This window comes from Selaginella moellendorffii, unplaced genomic scaffold (assembly GCF_000143415.4).
Source record: "Selaginella moellendorffii unplaced genomic scaffold, v1.0 SELMOscaffold_3, whole genome shotgun sequence".
NCBI classification, from domain to species: Eukaryota; Viridiplantae; Streptophyta; class Lycopodiopsida; order Selaginellales; family Selaginellaceae; genus Selaginella; species Selaginella moellendorffii.
Window position 1 is genome coordinate 3,679,321 of NW_003314264.1, and position 25,630 is coordinate 3,704,950.

Here is a 25,630-nt window from a genome sequence, read left to right on the forward strand (position 1 = left end):
GGAGGGAACCACTACATGTGGTCCAATCAGTCTCTAAGTTGGAGAGACTACCCTCCTTAGAGGATGGGCAAGGCATGGTGAGCCTTTGGTGTCAAACCATTGACGAATATGCAGAAGGCATGGTGAGCCTTCAATGTCAGACCATTGACAAATATTGGCTAGGTGCCAAGGATGGAAATGGTAACACATGAGGGTGTTACTTTGTAAAATGGTTTACCGTTCGATGAGGACATCGAACTTCGTCTATGGGTGGTGGAGTTGTGAGACACAAAATCCCTAGGCCCCAAAGTGGAGCCGGAAGGGTGCCACGTGGTAGTGGCCGAAGCGAAAGCCAAACGAGTGTAACACGTTGTAAGCAACCAAAGGGAACGACTTGAGAGACGATCCATGGGGTTCAAATATAGAGGGAAAGGGCCCATGAATAAGAGTGCACCCCCTTTTCCAATCGGTTAAGGGTCTTGGGATAGTTGGAGTTAAGCGTCCTTGGGTTTGAATAGTACTGGGCTGGGTGACCTCCCAGGAAGTCCAAACTCAGGAGCTTACACACGTTTGGGCCAAAAGCTTCGCCTTGAAAGGTCGAGAGCGGGAGTGGAACTCCTAACGAAGGGCTCGAGGAATGAGCACGAAACGAGCAATAAGCGAGGCTCCAAAAAGGGACCCAAAAGGACCAACACATGACACATGGTAGTGTCCGAGAAGGACCCGAGATGGAGTCCGAGGTGGAGTCCGAAGCATGACACATGGTAGTGTCCGAGAAGGACCCGAGATGGAGTCCGAGGTGGAGTCCGAAGTGGAGTCCAAGTTGGAGTCCGAAGTGGAGTCCGAGGTGGACCCGAGATGGACCCGAGATCGAGTCCGAGATGGACCCGAGATCGAGTCCGAGATGGAGTCTGAGATCGAGTCCGAGATGGACCCGAGATGGAGTCCGAGATGGACCCGAGATGGAGTCCGAGATGGACCCGCGATGGAGTCCGAGATGGAGTCCGAGATGGACCCGAGACCGAGACCGAGACCAAGGCCGAAGCCGAGACCGAGACCGAGTCCGAGTCCGAAACCGGGACCGAGACCGAGTCCGAGTCCGAGTTCGAGCCCGAGTCCGAGTCCGAATACTAATACAGGCAGTTGGGTGAAAGCCCAAAGCGATCGTCCCCCAGGGGGGGGGGGCTGCGGGGGGTTCCAAAAGTATAGTAGGGAGAGTGTGGGGGTTGGAGCCCAGTGGAGCCAGTTGGGCCAGGAAAGGCCAGTTTGGCCCAGGAAAGGCCAGTTGGGCCTAGGAAGGCCAGACCCAGTGTTGGGTGATGAGCTGACCACTGGGAAGTCCAAGACTAGAGTGAACACGGACCGACAAGCGGGGTAGCTTGGTGAAGTGTTCAAGAGCCGGCTCTAGTTCCCCTGGGAGATCGACTGGCCGATGCTCCCAGTCCAAGTGTGGGTGGCACTACCTACTTGGATACCAGGCGTGGCTCAACGGAACCTCGCTCTAAGCCCATGGCTAGAGCACCCAAGGGCAGAAGGCGAGGAGAGTACCCAGGTGGCTCGCGTAAGGCCACGGTGTTCCGAAATGTTGTCCCAAAGGCCCAGACTGTGGAAAGGAAGAGGAGCAGTCCTCTGGGGTAGTGACCAAGGACACAGTCATGTGGTGAGGAAGTCCCAGAGGACCGTGGGACTTAGTGGTCGGGCCTGTGGGTCTCGATCCAGTGGCAGTGTTGGCAAACACGGCCAGGGGCAGAAAGAGACTTAGTGGGGACTGACAGAGGGATATTGGGGAAGGCTATTCCCCTTGTCGGTGGGCATCCTAAGGATGCTAAGGAGTGGATCTGAGATGACCACTCACGGATGGTTTGCCTAGTCTTGGAGAGCCAAGACTGTGATGCAAGTGGTATTGGACTACCAGTGTGGCAAAGGTGATTGGGCATGGCCTTAGCGTAACGGGCTGCTATGTCGGTGGTACCTTTGAGTGTCGGTCATGGGATCGGACACGTGGAGCACTTGGACCAAGTGCAAATGTTGAGTGGCATGGATGCCATTCTCGGGGCTAGCAAGTCCCAAGTCCTGGATTGGACTTATGGAGGTTGTGAATGAGACTCCTCCAAGTGGTCAGAGGTGTGGTTAAGTGACTAAAGTAGAATGGAAAATTTAGTCGCTTACACAAGAGGCATTGCTAGTCTGGAGAAGTCATTTAACTCATTTGACCCTTAGTGTATTTTCATGAAACTAAATAACATTCATATTATTAAGGAATTTCTCTAGTACCTTTTTTTTACGACATAGAGGCTTGCATTTCTTTCAAAGGTGATTTAGTAAAAGGCCTAAGGGCACATGCCATTCTATTTCTCAAACCGGTATTAAGATATACTAGTGCAAAGGGAAAAAGGTATTTGGTGATCAAGTAAATGGCACGAGGGCACACGCCATTATAAGCCTAAGCGCTAGTGGACACCTCCTTTTTGGTACTCTCAGTGGTACTATCATCCTTCTTCGGGTCAGTTGTTTTGCTTTGGATTGTTGTCTCTGACGTTACTGGGGCGTTCTCGATAGTTGTTAATGTTGCCGTTTGTTCAGAAAAATGATCACCTGGAGTATAGTACGGGGAGTTTGGAAGACTTATATATTCTACATCTTCACCTATCTCCTTCTCCGTCTCCTTTTCTGCCTCACTTATAGATTTTGTGCTTGCCATGAGAACGCTCTTCACCCTAAAATATGGAGTTCGTTGTGTTATAAAAGGAAACCAACACACACGCTGCAAGGGAATGATGGTACATAAAGCACGTAAGCCCACAATATGGGTTTATGTGCCATTAATATGGGCCACACGCCATATTATTAGATTTATGCACGTGTGATTGGTAAATGCATATGTCACATCATCTTTGTTTTACCTCACACACTATATCAGGCCTAATGAACCATATCACATGTGCGCACATGCTATATATATGGAGAAGTATTATGCAAGGATAGAAAAATTCAATGCATGATTGTGGAGAGCAATGGCATGAAGCCACATGCTAAATAACATTTTAGAGAAAGAATTAAAATAAAAACATGCAAACAGTACTGAGTGGACCAAGACTTAGAAATGCACAATTGAATGAGGTATTTCTAATAAATATTTCACTCACCTCATATAGGAATGGCTACCACTCTCAAATGGCGTATCGCCTCATGCCATCACCTCGCAATTTGTTATAACAATCCGATGAATTCATATTCGGCTTGTTCACCTTAAACTTTAAGTAAGATTTGCTAGAACAACTAAGAATTTATACTTGTTATTTGTATCATCTCACCTAGGAATGGCGTAAGGCCACATGCCATCACGCCTCCTCTGATTCAGATTCGGATTGTTCACCTTGAAATAAAATACATTAGAAACTTAGTAAAGGAATATTAATGAATCTCACCTTGAACCCGGGTTATGAATGCTCTTGCTGCATCTCTTGCATGGTCTGGCAAGGTGATGGTGGCACTCTGCTTCCGCATCCAACCATGCACAACATTATCCACCGATATGCTCATGCTGGGATCCCTTGGATTCAGCACCCATCTCTTTTCTAGGCAATCGTTCGTATATCCGGAACTTGGCTTGAACCACTCCACAGTTACATTGAAGGAGTTAGTTTCCGCGTCCTCCTCTGCATCAGTGATGCAGCGCCCCACCCATATCATTTGTTTTTTATTACTGGGTCTGACAAGCACGACCATTCCTTTGCAGACCTGTACTGGATTGAATGCTGAATCCGGCTTCTTGTTCCTCGGCCCACAATAGTGATCCTCAACATCGTTATCTGTCACTGCATTTCCAGAGGACAGTGTTCCGCTACTATCTGGTGCTCTGGGTTTTGGCCAAAAGGACTCTTCCAATTCTTCATATACAACCGGCCCATTTTGGATAGCAAATATAATCTTCTCCCAGTATTCGAGCAAAGGCTTGCACCTCTGAAAATAGGATTCTCCACCAAACACCAACCCCCTCTTCCAGAAGGCAATATGCTGTCTAATCCCGGCCACTATACTTTCCTGGTCTTTGAGTCCATCCGGGTGCATCGACCGTGGGGAACCCTGAGGAATCATAGGTTCCCCAGTTATGGGATCTCTCTTGAAGAGTTCAATGCCGTCCACTGGCAGCCACACTGTGTCCCATTCTCTCATCTTGTACCTCATCACTGGAGCACCGTCACACATGCTGAAATGAAACTGAAGAGGCTTGGAGTGGCCAATCAGCGTTTCGGATCCGTCCTTGATGTAGCCTCTTACAAACCCCTTAAAGTCTGGAACCTCTGTCAGAAGTGCAGCTTCAACAGTGCCTTTGATGCAATTTTGGAATTCATCGTAGAGTTGTGGGAGGGTGAGGACATTGGATCGCCGGAGGGACTCTGCCAGGTGACTGAACATGGCATCGACGTCTTCATGAGTGTGCCCAACCATGAGAAAGCCAAGTGTAACTGTTTCAAATATGCCTTTGGCAACAAGCATCGCCAAGTACGCGAAGACGTACATGTTTTTGTTCTCACTGCCAGCATTGTCTGTTTGGAGCAGAAGATGGGGTGGAAGGCCACATCGGCCGCAAGAACTTCCTTGAGATTCTGCTTCGTTTGGATGAGGCTGTGCATTCACCGGGCGACCAGCCTCGTCGGAATGGCATGAGCCCTCACGTGATAACCCTACAATCTGACGGCCAACATATTCACTGGGATGGCATGGGGCCCCACGCGATACTGCAAGCCTTTGCTCCTCCTCCAGCTGAACCCTGTATGGGGTTTGATCGACAAGGGCCTTATGCAAGGGTTGGCCGTTCAGCTCAGTCTGCGCACTTTGTAGAGACCTTAAGTGTTTTGCTAGGGACGCAATCATCATGTTTGCACCCCCGCCACCCCATAGAGGTACAAAGAAGTTCCCATAGTTCTGGGCACCATGCCCATGAGCGATTATGCCAAACAGAGACACAGGCAGCTGCATGGATGAAGAGATTGCCTTGGGGGCAAGATTGAGTCGAGGTAAGCACGTCTTTTTCTGGTCCATTTTGTCGTGGATGATGCAGAGGTAAGAGTCAAGTCTCTCCATGGAGAGAATCCTATTATGATAATATGCAGTCCTGCAGCTTCTCTACTCGATGTTGTGGTCGAGCCGCCTTCTAACCAACGTCTCTCGCTCTTGAGCGCTGCAAGAATTCTTCGACAAAGCCATTTTGATAGCAGTGCACTCGTCACACTTTGAAAAGCTGGAGTACTTTCCTATACTCACATCCCTGAACCTGTTGCTCCACAATCTACTAAATCTAGATTGGCTCAGCTTCCTGTAGCCATTACTCTGGAGTTCCCGATTCACATCTTCCAATATGGCCCCCTTGGTATACATGGAAGGGAGAACTCGTTGGGTGTCTTGTGTTCCATCTTCCAAGAGGTGGGTTTTATGTGGTTGTTGCTCGCTACATGTCTCGACAAACCTCTTGAAGATTGCCTCTCCATATACAGCATGACCCCTGGTTTTGTGCGTACCGTCGTTCCCATGGACTGCCTGTTGAACCCTTTGTTCCTCGAACTCAGTTTTGATTCTGTAGAATGTGGTTCGAGGGACTCCATAAATGATTCTCCATGCCTTCATGCAGACCAAACCCCTCTGGAAGACCATGCCCCCCACCTGATGTTCTGAAGCATCAACAGATGACCGTAATGCCTCATACACAAAATTGCGAGCTGCCTTCCAGGACAATGTCTTGTATCTTGCTCTCTCCTCTTCAATAGCATCCCAATCAGCATGTTGACAGCACCTCCTCTTGCAACAAGCAACTGTCAAGACCATTCGAACCTCCATCGCCATTTTCTGCCTTTTCGGTTCGTTGCTCAGATCCCTTTGGCTGCGCTTTAGGAAGGTGTACTTTCTTTTCCCATGAAGAGATGTTCTGTCATCAGTTGTAGTGGTGTTTGATTGTGAATCCTTCACATTCTCAAACACTAAGTGCCTCAATTTCCACCCCACAATGCTTCCAATAGTCAGACTGTTTTCTTCTGTGTCAACAACCTCTAAAATCGCAACTCCAATATCATCCCAGCCCAATTCTTGATTAGCAACCACATCTCTTGGATCGACAACTGTGGCTAAGCCCTCAGCTACCACCTCCCCCTCGGGGTTGTTTAGAAACACCTTCGCCTGAATCCATGTAGCATGGTTCTTAAGATCCACTGAGGGAACATGCGTCGCACTTGCACTGTCCCCAACATCTGCTTTCTTCTGAAGATTTTTCAAGGCAACAACAACATTTACCCCGACGACCATCTCTCCTCGTTCAATAGCGACCACATTCCCATTGAAGGCAGTCTCTACTGATACAGCAGCATTGCCTTCCCCAAGCCTTTGACAGTGTATAACAAAGTTCCGATCCATAGACACAAGGGTCTCTTTTGCAACTCTCTTCCTACCATTCAAAATGTAAACCTTTTCCCCAACCCTGAAGGCAATTTTGAAAGTGCAGAAAAGAAGTTAAGACCATACAAAAAATGATTGGAGAATGGCCTAAATCATAACATACCAAACAACCTCAATAGCATGAGGCCACATGCCATTATTCAAACATGCTATTGACACCCACGTGAAATTTTGCATTCACAAAATTGGCATGAGGCCTCATGCCATCTTGATATACACACAGCTGCAGGCAAGTAAAAACATACATGACAATACGCTAGCCATGAAATTGCAAGGGCCCAAGATGGCATGTGGCCTCATGCCATTTCTAAATGTGGTCCTAAGCCATTCCATGGTGAACATACCAGGAAGCACAAGTGCCGAATATCAAGAGGAAGCGGTAGCCACACCAAAGACAGTGCCGCTCGCAACACCGCAACTGCTCGTAGCGCCGCTCGCACAAACTGCCACTCGCATAAACTGCCGCTCGCAATGCCACAACCGCTCGTAGACGCATAAACCACAGCTCACAACGCCGCTTACACAAGCAGCGCTCACTGCGCTCAGCGGAACCAAGAACACGGCGCACAAAAATGATAGACCTAGGAATGAGTTCGAGAATTCAAAAATAACACACGCTTGAACGTCACATCAAATCCTCTGACAAACCAGATCTTATGACTCCTCTGACAAATTTCAAACTGAGTAGCTTCTAGACTTTGCTGTCGGAGGTTGAACTTTATCACATCGTGTCCTTGCCTCGATCTAGCTGTGCCCTGTCAGTGATTCGAACTTTGCCATGCCATGTCAGCGATCCGTGCCAAGATTATTCGCCGTGTAAAGGAATAATTATGCTGTGTGTGTACGTCCATTTATGGCAATATAAGGCCACACGCCATTCAAAGAATAATGCTAGTCGAGCATTTTTTGGTGCATTTTTGGGTTCAAAATTGCATGAGCCCACACGCTATAAAGTTTACCTGTACCAAAAATAGAAATAGCTTTATTTACTTGGGAATTTAAGTGGTTGAGGCATTTTTAAACTTACAAACACATGCCCTACTTACATTCCTTTGGTTGCTTAAAATTCAAAAATATTATAAACCTTTCTTTTTGCATTTTCAATGTTTTCAATTATGGTTTTTGATTTTCGCAGGACCAGCCTAGTAATCTATTTGCATCCCGTCATGTTTATAGCTAGCTTTCGTTTGTCCCCTTCGCTAGCCTGAGATACATCTGCTTGGCATCTGCCTCTTACAGCATTTGCCCAGAAAGGGCATCTTTCTTCACGCAGCATTTGCCACATGTTTAGGGTTTAGGGTTTAGGGTTTAGCAATTCAGTAGCCATGCAAATACAAAACTTGATGCAAAATCCTTTGATATGTCACAATGCCCCTAGGACCATAAACATATTTCAATAGAGAGGGTCCTTTCATTTCATAACTCCTTACGTAGATCTTGGTGAAACCAGAGTTAGTGAAGTTAGTTTCTTGTGATCCCACATCTGATTGTGATGTCCCTTTGCAGTGTCGATGGAAAGGTCAATGCACACCAAACTGTAAAATCTTGGAGCAAAATAACAGTCGGATCTATGGCAAATGCCCCTGAAACATTGTAAGGCTCGTGTGGTCTCATGTGGTGTCCGATCGAGATGCTTTTTTGCAGGGTCATCAAGAAAGACATTGTATACCATTCTGTAAAATCTAGTTGCGATCTAACGGTTGGATCTCCAGAAAACTCAAAAAAATCTCGCGCGTGTCAGAATATCTTAGGAATATACTCCTATGTGCCCCTGAAAATGGCATGCGGCCCCACGCCATTCAAGAGATAACGCCAGATGACGCCGAGAATTTTTTGGTGCATTTTTTGGGTTCAAAATTGCATGAGCCCACACGCTATAAAGTTTATCTTTGCCAAATAGAGAAAAGTTTATCTGTGTCATGTGAGGTAATTACAGTCCTTTGTGCTCGGCATCTGCCTCTTGCAGCATTTGCACTGAAAGGGAATTTTTCTCCATTCAGCATTTGGCCCTGAAAGTGGCATGCGCCCACACGCCATTCAAGGAATAACGCCATAGGACGCCTGGATTTTTGGGTTTAAAATGTTTAGGGTTTTTTGGGTTTTTTCAAAATATTTTGGGTCCAACGTTTTTTGGGTTTCTTTGGTTCAAAATTGCATGAGCCCACACGCTATAATATTGATTTGAGAGAAAAATAGAAACAGATAGAATTTCTTTATTTAGCTGAACATCTGCCATTTTTGGAAATACAAGATGCTTTGGAATATCCAATCATGCATGGTATAAATATAGCAAGGGTATTAAATGATATCCCAATCATGATCTTTCTTTTGGATTTCGCGTGCATGCAGTCCGAGGAATGATGACGTTGCGGATTTCTTTTGGATTTTGCGTGCTTGCATGCGCGCGGCAATCCAGAAATTAATGGTGGCGCCCAAGTCCGAGGAATGATGACGTGGCGGGATTACCAACCGTTGTGACATTTCGCGCGTGTGAGGTTAGGTTTTGCATTTTGCTTCGTACTCGCGCTCGCGCTCGCATCACACTTGCGCTCGCATCGCGCTCCCACTCGCGATCATGCTCACATTCGCGCTCATCTACCTTCTCTACAGGTTTCTTGTGTGCATCAGCGTCCACTCGCGCTTGCATCACACTCGCGCTCGCATCGCGCTCGTGTGCATCGGCGTCCACTTCAAGACACACCCAGTTTGTAACTTCGCCGCCAACTCCGCCGCCCACTCCGCCACCCACACGCAGCCCACTTGGCATCCCGGGAGATTTCAGCGCCACTCTCCAACTGTAAGTGGCAGAGTAGCCTTGCTGCTACGATCCACTACACACACAGTGCATATTCGCCAGCGAGTCCGGCCTCGATTGTCACGGCCTCCATTCGGCTTCAAATGGTAAGTCTTTTAGGCCAAGTAGAAAATGGCATGAGGCCACATGCCATTCAGTAGCAACATTGGCATGCACCGATTGGGCTCTCGAGTGCAGTCCGGTTACAGATGGCGTGTAGCCTCACGCCATCTTAGGATGCAGCCTCAAGACATCTGATGCAGTGGTGAATGGCGTGTGGCCTCACGTTATTTCCAGCTGCTAGCTTTTCATCTGTCAGCTCTAATTGTTGTGCATTTCTGAACAAGCGAGGAATTGCGTTCTTCTTCCAGCCACTGTCAATGTGGATGCAGAGAAGGGGGAGGAGCTCACCAGTTGGACTTTCGGGATGGAAGGCGAGGATCTGAGGCTGTACAACACAGATGGTGGGAGAAAAGAATGCATGGGGATCCTCATCCAAGTGACAGACACTCCATGCAGTTCCATGCAAGAATATGGACTAGCACTTGTGGTAGAGACAGCGTCCGCCTTCAAGATCCACCTTGCACATCCTAGCGGCTTCCTGGAGGGGGCAGCGGCTTTGAGAAATTCCTAGAGGGAGTTAGGGAGAGGTTGTTCAGGAGGCCCACAATTTCAAAGACGCTGTGGGTCTATGAAAATCACATGGAATCCACGGACCTCACCTACGGCGATGTTCAAAAACTATATTCCAACATTGAGCCGTTGAGAGTGCCTCCAGTTCGCGAAGCGAAGGGGAAGGGGGTCGATTTGGAAACTACCCTGAAGCAGAAAAGGGTGGTCAAGCTCAAGCCGACGTCCGACTCTCTTGCTCCAAAAAAGAAGCTACTCGGTGATGCCATTGCCTCGGGTTCGAACACTACACCCACCAAAAAGAAGAGTCGCAAAGAGCAGAAAGAGCAAGAAGAGGCAGCAAAAATCGTCGCAGATAATAGTACTTGTTACTATTCCAACAAAGTATATACAATCGACGTGAGCCGTATCGACATCCAAAGCAAATAGAACCACAGGCTAGTATCTGATGAGTGGGTGGAGAAACTGAAGCAGAAGATGCTAGCAAGTCCAGTAACACCCGACATCGCAGACGTGATCCCCTACTACCGAACAATGAAGGGCGAGACGAGGTTTCCAGACTTGATCAATAGGAAGGTGTTGGACGATCAGAACATCCGGTTCTATGCCGTCTCCGGGCAGCATTCTAGCTTGGCGATGCAAGAGATAGTTCTAGATATTATGGTGGGCGAGGAGGTGAAGAAAGTCTTCAAGACAAGAGTTGTCCGCCTGATAAAAGGCAACTCGCCCCTCCGATCTATCATATCCATCTCCCACGCGCAGAATGTCAAGCAAGAAACGTGCTACAAATCGGGTCTGCACGAGACATTGGCACGAACACGGAAGCTCTGGGTTCAACTGAAGAAGCCACAAAAACCAGGACAAGGACGTGCACTAGCAACTAGCGCCTGGCAGGTAAGCCTCGTTGCATGTGGCATAGCATGTGGCCTCACGCCATTTCCATTGCAGGAATTCTCGAGTCTTCTCTCGAAAACACTGGGGGTCAATGACACACTCAGCATCCATAACATTCTACTCGCGACAAAAGTTGTTTTTGACAAATGGGTAGATGTGCTGAGGAGGTACCATGACGGGGAGTTGCTAAACTCAATGGGTGTGGAGGACGGCCGGAAGCCCAATGATTTGAAGCTCAACGCCTTGCGTTTCTCGCGGTCTCTAGACGATGACGACCTTCTGACAGTGGCTAATGCTCTTCTACGTGGTGAGGTAGTCTTCAACAAGACCAAAATGACTCCCGGCCAACATACGAGGACTTGTGCACGACTCTGAGAGCTCGTGCGCTATTGAAGGATTGGATCTTCGAGCAAGTGGCCGTGGAGAGGGTGAGCATCGACACCACGCAAGAGATGATGGAAGAGCTGGAGTTGTCAAATGAAGACATCGACGACTACGTGAAGGGGGCCCCCAAGTTCATCAATCTGCTGCGGGATCCCACGAAAAGTAAAGCTGAGAAGTTGGATCAGTATCCAAATGTCATTAAGAGGGATGTCGACCGCCGGCTTCAGAAACAGCTCGACCCCGCAGCAGAGGCCTATCGAGAACCTTATCGGGTATACATGAATTCGGATGAGGATCAAAGGTGGAGGAGCATCGTTTCCTGCGGAGATGAGCAGGTCAAGAACATCTTTTATGTGATGGACTTCACAAACGAGGAGATCACTCATGCAGACAAAGTCAGCTCCATCATTGACTTAATGGTGGGACTTGCGGAGGTGGAATCTTCAGTCCACTATATGATCTACGACTCCGAATCCTATCACAAGTTCTGGAAGGCCTTGAACGAGGTGAAGGCTCGGTTGAAAGGCAAGGAGATGCAGGAGATCCATGGGATAATGGCTAAGAAGAAGATACCGACGAATGTCCGCATCTTCACACTCGCCCTTGTTATTGGTCCTGCAGCAGAGTGGGACTGGAGTGACTTCCCAGCTTCGTTCGACAAGGCCGATCGAATTGATCTGAGGGAGGTCAATTTACCCGTGCCTGAGGAACTGAAGACGGCTATGGAGCTTTCGAATCCAGAGAAAGCTCCAGGTGCAGCATGGGAAATGCTCAGCTGGGTCTTCAACGCAATAGCACCTGCTTCCGACTCCAAGGGCAAATGCGTTGTCGAGTACAACTGCGGCGGACTATTCTTTCGAGCCGCACTACTCAAGGGTGTCCCGTGTGTTGCGGTGACAAACTCCATTGAAGAGGTGACTTCAATGAAGCATATAATTACAGTTGCCAAAGAAAAACAGTATCTTCTCTGCGAACCTGGTGAGTACGCACTTTAAGTTTAAATGTTATCTCACAAGCTCTGTATGCAGGAGCGTGGCCACCCCCAGATGCTGAAACGGCGTTAACAGCTACTGTTGGGCCGAGCTCACAACCTGCACAAGGTAAGGTCACGTGAGGCCTCATGCCATTTTGATTATAGATCGTTGTGAATATTCAGACACGAGGGCTGAAAAGCGCACTGGTGGTGCGTCGAAGAAGGACAAACAGACAAGCAATAGGAAAAAACGAGGTACAAATTATATTTGCAATGGCGTGTGGTCTCATGCCATTCCTTGCAGGAGACACTTCTTCAAAGGCAAAACAGGCAAGCACCAGCCAAGCTCAAACTGACAGTGGTCATAAAAAGCGAAAGCACGTTGGACAGTCGTCGGGATCAGAGGCGTTTGATTCGAAAAGGAAGAAGGGCAACGAAAAGATGATAGGTAATGCCTCGCGGTCACCACCTCCTGACTCAGATTCCTATGGCGGACTCCCCTTCCCCAATCTCAATGGAGAGGTACAATGGATAAGGGATGCTTTTCAAGTCAGGGCCACGTTTTTCTCATCTCGTCGTCTTCGAAGGGTGCAAGAACGTGCAGAAACCATGTTAAGACAGTCGGGTGAGGATACGGTCCTAGGTCACGCACTAAAACAGGCTATGGATGTCTTGTATTTTGAGATGGAGACTCGGCCAGATGATTTTCCCAAGATGGTCCTGGAAGAACAAGCCATCCAGCCTGAGCAGCCTATGGAAGAAATGCAGGAGGGGGATGAGGAGCCAGAGAAAGATAATGAGCAGGAAGAGCAGAAGGACGAAGAGGAGGACAAAGAAGAGGAGGACGAAGAGGACTTGGATGGTCCTCACAATGGTGACGATCACAATAATGACGACAACGATGATGACGACGATGGCCAGCCTGAGGTGGCCAAAGAGCAACGGAGGAAGGTCATACAAGACAAACCATCAGGTAAATAATAGTACATCCATTCCTAACCTTTTACCATTTCTAACATTGTCCATGTAGGTCGCAGAGCAAATGGTAAGTAGAGATTATTCAGTTGAATTTACAAACTCTAGCCTTTAGTGTCGAGGAAGGATAGTGCCAAGCAAGGGTCGAAACGTATGTCCAATCCTTCAGAATCAGCAGTGCGCCCAATAGCAGTTGATGGTAAATACAGTATAGTCGATTCAATGTGCTAATGAGTTTGTTTTTAGTAGCCAGTAGGGAGGATACCATCTCAATCGAAGGGAGATATTTGGACATGCATATGGATCCGCCAGTGGACTCTACTTGCCTGCAAGAGTCATCAGAGCTGGTGGAGGCTACTATCCATATCAACGCCAAGCAAGCTGACCACGCTCCACTTGATGCTGCCCATACCACTGAGTCAATCTTGTCCACGTATCCAACTGACGGTGACCAGGTGCCATTGGACCCGCATGAGGCCGCCCCAGCCGCCGAGCCGGTCGTATCCTCATTTCCAACGGACTCAACGTGTGCCCAATCGTCTAACTACGCGCCGTTGGAACCTCCCTACACCGCCCCTGCTGCCTGTTCGGTCATGTCCACTTTGCCAACGGAGGCACTAGCTGAAATGGTGTGTGATCACACGCCATCGGAACCACCCCATGCCACTGTTGAGCCAGTTGTACCAGAGTCTACAGCTGAAATGCCATGTGCCCACACGCCATCGGATGTGATTGACCCCACATTGCAGAGGAGAGTATTTCCGCCCTTCACGTTTCCTCGACCAAAACCCTCTCAACGACCATCGGGAGCACCATTCGCTAATATTGTAGATGGTAAAATTGACTTGTACCATTTTTTATGCTGACGCATTTCATTTCAGAGTCACGGCGAAAGTACTGTATTGTTTTTGATCTGAACGGTGTCCTTTTCTCCCATGAGCGTGGCTCGTCCTCGAATGTCACTGCACCCTCCAAAGCCTGCGGTCGCAAGTTGGTCAAAAGAGACAGATTCACATTAATCACACGGGAGAAACTGCGGGATCTAATAATGACCATGCGACACTTAAAACAGAGGGCCGGGTTCAATTTGCAATTGAGAGTTTGGACATCCATGATGCGCCACAATGCATTAACGTTGCTACAGATGATGCACGATCAGACGCAAGTAATATTACCATTTGACTTTCTCCTAACGCAGGAGGATTGCTTGACTATGGTCTATGTGAGGGGTAGCAAGCCCATCTTCGTCAAGCCAGAGACTGTAGTGATGAACCGGACTGCTAGGTCAAGTGAAATCCTCATCATCGATGACTCGCCGATTAAAACTGCAGCGAACATGCACACATATGCAGTGCACCCCATCTCTTGCAGTATGGAAACTAGGGAGAAGAAACCGTATGTTCTGGGGGACCTTGCAAAACGGCTTGGAGCGATGGTGATAGAGAACCGGCCAGTCCAGGAGGTGGCTGCAGAAATCAACCAAATGGCAGATGGAACGGTATATTAGAAGCCATTTGATCGGACAGACACCAGTCATCATTTATGGCATGTATATTGTCTAGCCAAGCACTATCCGCATCTCCATAATCTGCTCAACCGGATGGGTTCTTCGACCGCTGAACATGAGCATGGACGTATTAGAGAAGAGATGGCATTACTATTGGGTTTAAATCCTGATAGTGTGGAGAGTGATGAAATTCCAAGATTATTGTATAGGCGTTGGAGGCAAAAAATAACAGTCTGAGATGGCATGTATTTATTTAAAAATGTAACTTATTATGGCATGGGGTTCCATGCCATTGTATTAATATTAAAAGACAATTCTTTGAGAGGATTTGCATTATACTAGAAGTGTTACAGCATGTTATTGGAAGTCTACGAAGTTGTTTTATTAATAAGGGGAAAGTAAAGATTGAATGAGGACTTGGGCTCCACCTAGACTCGGAGCAATTGAGCCAATATTAAAAGGATGGAAAGAAATTGGACGACGATGACAAGGAGAAGAGAGAGGTGAAGCAGTGGCAGGGGGAGGAGAAGTGATTGAGTAGACATTTCCTTATTTAAAATAAAATGGCATGTGCCTCAATGCAGTTAAATTTTGTTATATTTATATACTATATAAAGGTTTGGAAACCTTATTTTACAAGTGGGATAATGACAATTCCCACTTTAACGAAATAGAGCTTATATTTGAACATTCTCTAAAAGTTGGATTTTGTCATTCATAACTCACAATTCGATATCATAATTATGTTCCATATCAAAGAGAAATAATAGAACACTAAGAACAGGATAAGCTGTATAATCACATCCCACAAACGGCAACATACCAAGAATGGGTGTAATGAAGATCAAAAGGAAGAATCAATCTAAGCACAACAATAGATAAAATTCTAAACCATGCATAAAGCTAATATATATATATATAAATTTAAGAGAGAACAAAGGATAAGAATAAAAAACACAACCCCAAATACTGAGCAAAACATTACTAAACAACTTTGCCCTCCAAAGACAATTGTAATATCCCTCACCTCTACCAATATGAGTGCTTTGTTTATATACAAGAATGAATGGATTATACAAAAATGAATGGATCATATTCAATCCCAAATAGACATTCTATAAGTACTATAATTAGCATATTATCAAGGTAGGGTTTATATATATATATATATATATATAGATACACACATACATTTATAGACATTACACAACCATATAATATATTTAGTAATATAAAAATATTTAGTTGTAGATTAAGTTAAAAGCTGGAGCAAACTAACTTATTCAATTGAACATAATGGACCCCTATATATTTTATTAACTAAAATCCTAATCAAGAATGTTTTATTTAATTTGACTATAAGAGTTAATTATAAAAAATGTGTGTTTATATTTAATTAAGTGCAAAATTTTTTGTTGTGAGGAATCTTTGAAGATTTTTTGTGTGTGCCTAGTGTGAACAACTATGTTTATAGTAATTTTAAGATTGATAACATTTATAAATAACTTTTCTACTTGTTTTTTGTCATAAAGTTTTTTTTTAATTTTTAAAATATTTTTATAGATGTTTAAATTTTTTTTATAAATGCTAAAAACAAATAACAAATAAATATAGATATTTAAAAGATGTTTATTTAGTGTAATATAAACATAATGTCCAAACTGAAATGGAAAAATGCGCTTCTAATGCCCAAACTATGTATATGCCATGCTCATCATATGAATACTGAACATTAAAAAATTACTAACATATGCCTTAAAAAAGCACCAAACACTTAAAATTAAAAGCAGTGATACCCAATGATATATAATGCATTGAACTTTAAAGATTTAATAAGGATTACATTGAGAAGATGAGTTGTTTGATGTGTCATGTTTTTACAAAGAATCCAACAGAAGTTTTTTTAGAGTGATTCCAGCGACATCTTACTTCCAGAGCTGCTGCTTTTTGGATAATGTAGCCGAGATCTCACAGAAAATTGCGTGCTCGAGCAATTGAGACCCACTCGACAATGAGAGCGTCAGAGCTTCGTTGCAGTCTTGTACAATTCCTGATTTTGATTTCTCCTTAGAGCCTTGTAAACCTCCAGCTCGACTCCATCAATGACAAACAAGTTAGCAAGCAAAACATAAGCACAGTTCCCTCCAAGACGGCTCCCACACTTTGGGAGCAAACTTAATATCTCACCAGCTGCTCTCGTGCCTCGCACCACCTGCTTGTGACTCTTGCAAGCCCCAAGCAGCGACGTCCACTCCAACACGTCCGGAACCACAGGCATTGTAAGGATGAGTTCTTCCGCCTCAGCCAAGTAGCCCGATCGAGCAAGAGCATCGACCATGGAGCTGTAGTGGTGCTTCTCTGGAACGATCCCAAAATCCACTTGCATCGACACAAAACAGCACCGGCTCGCGTAAACTCTCCCGTGGTGGCAGCAAACGCCGAGCACCGCCGAGAAGCAGGCATCGTCCGGTCGAGCGTCCCCGACTTTCATCTCCTCGAACAGATTCAGAGCCTCGCTCAAGTGTCCCTTGATTACAAAGCTCGCCAGCATTGCTCCCCACAGCACCGTGTCCCTCTCGGGCATGCGATCAAACAGCTTCTTTGCTCGAGCGACGAACCCGCTTTGGGCATACGCGGCCAGCATCACCGTCCACGACACCAGGTCCTGCTGCGGCATCACCGTCTCGAACAAAGCTCTTGCCTGGCTCAAGTCGCCGAGCTCGCTGTACGCGGCCAGCATCACATTCCACGAGAACATATCCCTCTGTGGCATCTCGTCGAACATATGCTTGGCCTCGTCGATATGCCCGCTCCGGGCATACGCGTCCTCCATAGCCGTCCAGGACACCAAGTTCTTCTCCGGCATGGAGTCAAACACCATCTTCGTCTTCGTGACATGCCCAGACACGGCACATCCGGTCAGCATGGCCGTCCAGGACACGATGTTCCGCTGTGGCATCGCGTCAAAGATGGCCTTCGCTTGCTCGACATGCCCGTTTTGAGCATACGCCGTGAGCATCGCATTCCATGTGACAATGTCTCTTGTGTCGAGCCCGTCAAAGGCTCGCCTGGCCTCTCCCACATCCCCCGTGAGCGCGTGAAGCGAGATCAAAGTGCTCCACGAAACCACGTTGTGCTGCGGCATCCGGTGGAAGAGCTTCTTTGCTTGATCCACCAACTCATTCCTCGCGAGCGCGCCCAAGAGCTCGTTCCACGAGCCTAAGTTCCTCTCCGGCATGTCAGCGAAGGTCTTCCTGGCCTCGGCGAGGTGACCGTTCTCGACGTAGGCCGAGAGCATCGCGTTCCAGGAGATGAGGTTTCTCTGTGGCATGGAATCGAAGACTCGCTTCGCGTCCTCGAGATGGCCGTTTTGCGAGTAGACCGACAGCAGCGCTGTCCAGGCTACGAGATCTCTGTGTGGCAGCTCTTGGAACATTCTCTGTGCGTCTTTGAGCCGGTTCTGGTGAGAGTAAACGACGAGGATCGCTGTGGCTGCGATGAGATCCCACTGAGGCATCTGGTTGTAGACAGCAATCGCAATATCCAGATGCCCGTTTTGGGCATATGCTGAAAGCATTGTGTTCCACGCTATGAGATCTCTAAGAGGCATTTCATCAAATATAATCTTTGCGTCATTCACGTTTCCGTTTTTTCCAAAAGCGTCCAAAATCGTGCTCCACGATACGAGGTTCTTCTGCGGCATACGATCAAACGCCTGCTTGGTTTTGGAAAAATGCCCATTTTGGGCATACACAACTACGAGTGCGTTCCAAGAGATGAGATCCCACTGCGGCATTGACTCGAGCATCGCTTCCACCTCGTCGATCTTCCCCCTGCGAGCATAGGCCGCGAGCATCGCGTTCCACGACGAGAGCACCTTGCAGGGAAACGGCATGGAATCGAAGAAGCTCCGGGCCTCTTGGAGGCTGCCGGTGCGCGTGTAGGCGCCAAGCATGAGCTGCCACGAGAAATCGTCCCTCTCCCACGCCGCGATGCCATCGAAGACCTCCCGCGCGCGCTTGCTGCTGCCGCATCTGCCATACATCTCGATCAGCCGGTTGCGCACGAAGCACACAGCGTAGAGCTGCGGCTGCTGCTCCTGGATGACGAGATGGACGTCCTCCGCCATAGCCAGCGTCGCGCAAGCTTGGATTCGCTCGTAGCAGTCGCTCACGGTCTGGACGAGGAAGACGATCATTTGACTGGCAATGCGTCAAAGTGAATATTGTAATTTGACTCCGCCAGCTGGAGTTAAACATTGACTAGCATTGACTAGATAACTCGGCCGCCGGTAAACATTGACTAGCATTGGCTTTGACTTGGCACTAGAGCTGGCTAAACATTGACTAGCTAAACATGACGAGCATAGTACCGTTGGCTAAATATTGACTAGCATTGACTACATACTGTGCCACCGTTGACTATAGCTGGTTACACTGTTGCTAGATATTGTGCTTTGACTCGGCCACCATTGACTAGAGCTGACTAAAGATAGAGAGCACTCGCTACAAACAATGTACAATTTCGCCGTTCTCCTCCTCTCTCGTCCTTGGTCGCGGGGAAGAAGCCAGTCTCACGCAGAGATCTCCAACTCGAGAGAGTGCGCTAAAACTGCCAATCCAGATACTCGTCCAGATCCTTGCTCGCCGCCGCCGCCGCCGCGTAGTCGAGCGCCGGGATGCTCGCCTTCATCTCCTTCTCGTACCAGCACAGATAGTTGAGCCCCACCAGGAGCTCCACGATGGACGCCTCCGCCTTGATCTGGTCCGCGAAGAAGAGCGTCTGGAGCAGCAGCACATTCGTCCGCGACACAACCTGCTGCTCGAAGTTGTGCTCCGACTGCCACCGGATCATGTTGTGCGCCAGCGGCGCCAGCCACCCAAGAATCTCCTCCAGGCTCTCCCGCCACGCCGCCGCGGTGGAGTTTTCCAGCCGGAGCACCGCCGCCTCGCCACCGCCGCCGCCATTGCTGGGCTTGAAGCAGGCCCTCAGCCTGGTGCGGAGTCCCACCCGGACGCTCTTGGGGAGCATCCGGTAGAGATCGTCGCGCGCGTCGTTGCCAACCAGCTGCGGGAACTTGACCATCTTCTCCACAATGATTATCACGTTTGCGTAGTGGAGCGCCAGCGCCGAGCCGCCCAGCGTCGACGATGGCGCCGTCTGCTGGATGAACTTCGGATCGAAGAAGAGCCGGCTGCTCGTCAGCCTCCCGTTCGGAACGTGGTGCCTCGATGGCTGCGACAGGAAGGTCCTGCTCGATCCGTTCCGGTACCCGTTGGTGGTAACGAAGGATCTCACCTCTTGTATCGCTGCCGGGTGTTCTTGAGGAGCATCGGTCGCGAGCGACGAGTTCTTGGCGGAAGGATCCATCACCGCCACCTCCGCCGAGGAAGTCCTCCGCGTCACCTCCGCCGACTGCTCCACCGGGGACGTTGCTTGCGAGGTCTCCGTCCCCGACGATGGCGACGTGGAAGCTCCCAGCGACGATCCATTGCAAGGCGACGTAGCAGAGCCATTGCACGCTTCCACGAACGTCTGTGGTTTAGCACCACCTTTGGCACCGCCACCTCCTCCACCACCACCTCCGCCACCACAAAACTGGAGAAACGATCCAGAGGAAACCGTCTGCTGCTGCTGCTGCTGCTGCTGCTGCTGCTGCTGGGAAAGAACTTGCGAGTGATTCGCCGAGAGCTGCTGTGAGAACCGGCCGCATCGATCGAACCTCGCGAACTCGCCCAGGCCGAGGAAGCCGCTGTTGCAGTTCCCGTGATCCAATGCGGCCGGGGGACCGAAGACGCTGACGATCCGGCCATGGATCGTACAGATGGTCCGGGCGAGCAGCATGACGATCTTGTCATACGTGCGGTTCCACAGCGACATGTCACGCAGGTACTTGATCTCCTGCCGCTGCCACGAGATCTTGTGCTCGAGCGCGCTGAGGTTGTCCCGCTGCTGCGACGAGGCCTCCGGATCGTCCTCGTGGATCCGCCGTACCGCCTGCTCCAGGTCCGCCAGGATCTCCAGCTCCTGGTAGAGGTTGCTGGTGCTGGCGATGTAGCGCTCCATCTTCTTCACCTTGGCCTCCATCTCCCGCGCGCTAAACTCGAGCGCGCTCACGTCGATGGCCTGGCGGAGGATGTCCGCGAAGACGTGCTCGAATCCCTGCAGCGCAGCCTCCTGGCACCGCTTGCCCAGCCGCGCCACCGATCCCGCCAGCGCCACCAGGTCCTGGAGCTTCTCGCGGCACGCCAGCCCCAGCAGCGCCGCCTCGCTGTCCGAGACGAGCTTGAGCACGCCCTCCGCCCGGATCACCTCGCCGCGCAGCCGGATCATCTCCTGGTCGCTCAGCGACTGCCACAGCACGATCGATTTGGACATGACGTTGGCCACCTCGAATGCCAGGATGGAGATCTTTGCCTTGTCGCCCCGCCCACCGCCGCCACCGCCGCCGCCGCCGCGCCGCTTATCCAATTTCCCTGCCGCCGCCTTGATCGAGCTCACTTGCCCCATGACACCCGAATCCTATCCTGAGCCGCGTTCTAGTTCCTCCACTCCGCCATAGCCAGGGCTTGCTCTATCACTCCCCGCCCGCCATAGCCAGAGCTTCCACGGCGCTGAAAACCACGGATGATCCCGAGACCCCATCGCCAGTGCGCTGCCTGGATTCAATGCGGCGCTGCTGCATTGTGGATGCGGACAGGAGTTACCTCGCGAAGAACCCTAGCGCCGGGAATTCCTGGATCTGGCAGCGCGCATTCGCCATAGCCTAGTAGTCTCCTCAAATCAATGCCGCAGGGGGGGAAAGCCGAGCGACCCACGAACAGCTCCTCACCTAACAATCTCCAGCCCGGTCCAGAGACTGGATTGCTGACGCTCGCTCGAGAGAATCAAGCCAGTCCATCGAGCTGCCGCTCGCCGGTCTTCCTGCTACCGCCATAGCCCCTGCTGGAGACGCGATTCAAGGGCAAGGGCGCAGAAAAGGAGAGAGGGAGAGAGGGCACGAGGAAATCAATGGGAGTGAATGCGCCCAGAGTGAATGCCAATGCCCTAAGCGCGAGAGAAGAGAGACTCTTTCTCTCTCTCTCACTCTCTCTCTCACGGCGTACGCGCAAAGGCAAAGACGAGAGAAAGAGAGACCAACAAAACAAACAAAAAATAAAGCCTGGCGAAGGCTGGCTGGAGTTAGCTAGGATGCCACTTCAGTTGGAAAGCTATGGAGAGAAAAAAAGAGAGAAAAGAGTTTTTCCATCTCCATTCAAGGAGAGCGCATCTATCCGGGAATATGCTCTGTCGCCCCCACGGCAAGGTATATTCCGCCGGCTTAAGCGCTTTAAGAGCTCCTGGGAAATGGGAATAATTTGCGATTACATGACGACGAATCGCCTCGTCGTTTCCTGCCATTGTTTCTTATATGGTTTTCTTTTTCCTTTGATTTGATGATCCAGGAAAATTTCTTGCCGGAATAAAGAATCTCGATCGAAACTCGGGTCTTTTCCTTCCTTTTTTTCTTTGGATCGTTTCGGAGAGACTTGATGCTTGATGTTGCCATAGTTGAAAACCGTGACACAGCGGAACTCCCTCCCATAATGCAAGCTCTCTCTCTCTCTCTCTCTCTCTCTCTCTCTCTCTCTCGGCCTCCTTTTTTTCTTGGTTCTTTAACATCGCCCATCTGTAAAGCAGCACCTACAACTGATGAGTATAATCTCAACATGGCCAACCCAAACAACCGAAAATCTCACCTGGCCTCCATGGCTTTTCGGCTCGCTCGCTTGCTTGCCACCTAACAAGCCATCGTAATCTAGCGCAGCCTGCCCGCCTTCGTTCGAACCAACGACAAGGCCGTGTCGATTGTGTTGTGTGTCCATTCCAGAAGTGGTGGCAAGCTTCCATTTAAGAAAAAATCACACATATGCTCCTGCCACTGCTGCTGCTGCTGCTACTTCTCTGCGTCGAATTCCAGATAATTCTTTAGAAAACAAAAATATATAAAAGAAAGAAAAACCAAAGCTTAGCTTGGCAGTAAGTGGCATTTGTCACTGTACCTTAAGTTCGTGGATTTTATTCGCCTGCTTGTTGCGGATTGTTTGGCGCTTTTGCGAGCTGCTGGCGCTCGCTCACGGTCTTTTCCTTGGACTCCGTCCATGGCCGCAGTTAAAACTTCGTGTTCTTCCCGATGGCGTTGCTGGCATGGCTGCAAGCACGCGTTCCTGTTCCTGTGTGCGAGACGAATAAAATACAAATCGCTGCTTCAGAGTTTCGAAATATATGCTTAACTTTAGGAGACGAATCGGTACGGGTCGAGACGCGCTTTGGGAAGATTAAGAAACGCGATTATGTGCATGCTTTTCGTAAATCGCTGTGTATATGCTGCAAAAAGAATTCACAGCGAGAAGTTAGCTGAGAGTGCTCTCCAGACAGACAATCGATTTGGTTTCGTACAGAAACTGAATCCTTGTTTTCATGGAACCTGGAAAAACAAGATCTTGCTTAGAAATGCACGCGTGACCTGGCCTCCCGGAGTTCATAATGCTCGCGATTTGTCATCATTGTCCGTAGGCTGTAAAGTGAGAGAAATGTGAATTTTGAAGCGAATGCTTGATTCACACTTACGTCGCCGCCTTCCACTTTACGCTTCCGCAGATCCAATGTTTGGGACGGGTCCTTGGAACCAATGCCTCCCACTTAAAAACCAGTAACCCAATGTGAACATCGACACGCCTCCCAGCGCGACCGGAGCATAATTGAGCGTCTCTATCGTGACGGGATACGCCACCGGCAGGCAAAACAAGACGGTGCTCACCATCACCCAGCCAACAGCCAGCCAGCCAATGATGAGCGAAAATCTTCCGAGGTGGAACGGCCCCCGAACGAAGTTGCGCCTTGCGAATGTAACGCGAAGCAGTATCGGCAGACCATAGGCGATATCAAGTGAAATTGTGCTGATAGAAACCGTGGCTTGAAATGCAACTGCGCTCGCCAGATACTGATAGCAAGCTGGAGCTTATTAAAGCAAAGCAGGAAACAGACATGGAACATACCGGTAAAGCCAGACAGAAGGCCACGACAACGCACAAGAAAACTGCGTTGCCAGGAACCTCCTTCCCGTTCAGCTTATGCCAGAAACGCGACAGAGGTAAGGCTCCATCTCTAGAGAACGCATATGTCATCCTGGGAAATAAGACGAGCCTTCGTTAAGATTATGACAAACTTAGAAACGCAAACGATACCTTGAAGTTGTTGTAACACTGAGCAATCCACAGAAGTAGAGCCCTCCGCAAGGTATTATCAACAGGAGAAAACTCCATCTTGCATCGTGGAAATGGCTCTCAAAACCATTATAAAGCAGCTGCGCAATCGCGTATCCTTTGGTGTCATTGCTTGCGTCCAGTAAGTGTGGAACATCAATGCTCGTGAACACCAGGGGTAAAAGGTAAATAGTCCCCAGTAGGACGGAGCCTAGAACCGCGCCAATGATGCCATAACCACCGGTTTTGTCGGCGGTCTTTGTCTCCTCGGACTGCAAGATGGTCGTAAGTCAAGGTCGACATCTAAATGCAGAAAGACAAAGTACGTACCATGTGAGCCGCAGAGTCGTATGCCAAAAGGGTGTATTGGCTCATGAGCAATCCCAGTAAAAATGTGTATGGCTTGCTGTGAATCCCGGTGCTGCTGTCTTGGTTGAAGTTGCTGAACACTGATGATGCTTTTTGCCGAGGCAAAAGCGCCAGAAGGAAAGCTCCAATCATAATCACACCTGCAGCAGGACCTCAGAAAGATACACACAAGTGCTAACGAAATGTTACCCAAGATGTTCCACAAAGCAGCGATGTTTCCCAGCCAAGAAAACCATCGAATATTAAGCATGTTGATCAGTCCATGGAGCAAGAGTATTGCACCGTAAATGCAGACAACCACGTACTTGGAAGCATAGTAGCCGCCTCCGTTACCCCCTCCAGTGCTTACAAGGATTGTCACTTGTAGCAACAGCGCGAGTGAGAAACAAACGCTCGCTGTTCCCGACCACTGCATTACAGTCAAATATGTTCAGAGACTTGCACACCAATGAACGGGATCATAGTACCAGTCCAGCAATGTTGAACCTGGAATCCACCACTTCAGCGCTTCACATTACAAGAAACTTTCACTTACCATCCGGTCATCCATGCCATAAACGGTCCCCATTTGCGGCCTGCGAGCTTGTAACTCCAGAAGTAGAGGCCGCCCGATGTAGGATACGCTGAGCAAATCTCTGCCATGGACAGGGCAATACACATGGTGAAGAAGCACACTATAGGCCATCCATAAACGATGGACACCGGGCCTCCATATCGAAGGCCAGTGTTGTACGTCGGAGTGACTCCAGTAAGTATGGACACCACTGAGAAGCACATCGCAACATTTGCTAGAGGCCTGCAAAATCAGAAAAAGATTTTGACAATGACAGAACAGAAATTTGCACTTACGACATGGAGCGCTTGAGCTCCTGTTTGTATCCAAGCTCTTGAAGCCGCCGCTGGCCGGAGTCGATCTTCTCTTCGTCCATTGTCGCGAGAATTGATCTCGCTTCCATTTCCATCTTCAAGTCCTCGTGATGTGGTGAAGACGAGTGTCCCACAAGGTGCTTCATAGATCGAAAAGACTTATAGTCAAGCACTGACTCGATCGATTACAAAATCTACGAAAGAAAGAGTCAAAGAGCGGCGTATGTCGTATTATCACCTGCCGTTCAGCCGCGACAGCCGTGAATATACTCAAAGCAACAGCCAGACACCAGTCCAAATTCGACAACGCTTAGCCTCTACAAAAAATCAAGTTTTTAGAGTTCTTCCGATCTACAGAAAACCAATCAATCAGAAGAAATTACCTACAGATCTGGATCTGGCGCTGCCGTCTCTACACCTGACTGAAGAAGCGAAGCAGATGTTGGACAAATAAGTGATGGTCAACTTCTCACAGTAATAAGAAAAATATTCTCTCCCTTGCATAAAATACAGTGTTTATAGACTATTCATACGCACATTAATTCAGCGCTATTCTTTCCAAT

At 48.7% G+C, this 25,630-nt stretch overlaps 3 protein-coding genes across 6 annotated transcripts; all 3 read right to left on the minus strand.

Moving 5' to 3' along the window:
* Nucleotides 1-16,606: 16,606 nt before the first annotated feature.
* Nucleotides 16,607-18,784, minus strand: LOC112344207 (pentatricopeptide repeat-containing protein At4g02750-like). The gene has a single exon (XM_024668521.1). It carries the CDS (start codon nucleotides 18,782-18,784, stop codon nucleotides 16,607-16,609), a length of 2,178 nt encoding a protein of 725 aa, XP_024524289.1.
* A 176-nt stretch (nucleotides 18,785-18,960) lies between these two features.
* LOC9655430 lies at nucleotides 18,961-21,710 on the minus strand. Its single transcript, XM_024668557.1, has 2 exons — nucleotides 21,294-21,710; nucleotides 18,961-21,245 (listed from the first exon to the last, which is right to left on the minus strand). The coding sequence occupies exon 2, from the start codon at nucleotides 21,094-21,096 to the stop codon at nucleotides 19,192-19,194; it is 1,905 nt and encodes a 634-aa protein (XP_024524325.1). The 5' UTR covers nucleotides 21,097-21,245; nucleotides 21,294-21,710; the 3' UTR covers nucleotides 18,961-19,191.
* A 499-nt stretch (nucleotides 21,711-22,209) lies between these two features.
* LOC9655431 (amino-acid permease BAT1) lies at nucleotides 22,210-25,537 on the minus strand. Of its 4 annotated transcripts, XR_002991626.1 has the most exons (14): nucleotides 25,451-25,537; nucleotides 25,306-25,384; nucleotides 25,050-25,207; nucleotides 24,736-24,996; nucleotides 24,668-24,686; nucleotides 24,390-24,609; nucleotides 24,162-24,340; nucleotides 23,814-24,103; nucleotides 23,625-23,754; nucleotides 23,197-23,569; nucleotides 23,026-23,143; nucleotides 22,629-22,953; nucleotides 22,326-22,530; nucleotides 22,210-22,255 (listed from the first exon to the last, which is right to left on the minus strand). XR_002991626.1 is itself a non-coding variant. In XM_024668553.1 (10 exons), the coding sequence occupies exons 2-9, from the start codon at nucleotides 25,211-25,213 to the stop codon at nucleotides 23,213-23,215; spliced, it is 1,620 nt and encodes a 539-aa protein (XP_024524321.1). In that variant the 5' UTR covers nucleotides 25,214-25,384; nucleotides 25,451-25,537; the 3' UTR covers nucleotides 23,000-23,143; nucleotides 23,197-23,212. The 4 variants fall into 4 exon arrangements, 1 of the variants encoding a protein (XP_024524321.1); XR_002991624.1 differs by having other exon boundaries at nucleotides 25,050-25,384; XR_002991625.1 differs by lacking the exon at nucleotides 22,210-22,255 and having other exon boundaries at nucleotides 22,511-22,525; nucleotides 25,050-25,384.
* Between the last annotated feature and the right edge of the window lie 93 nt (nucleotides 25,538-25,630).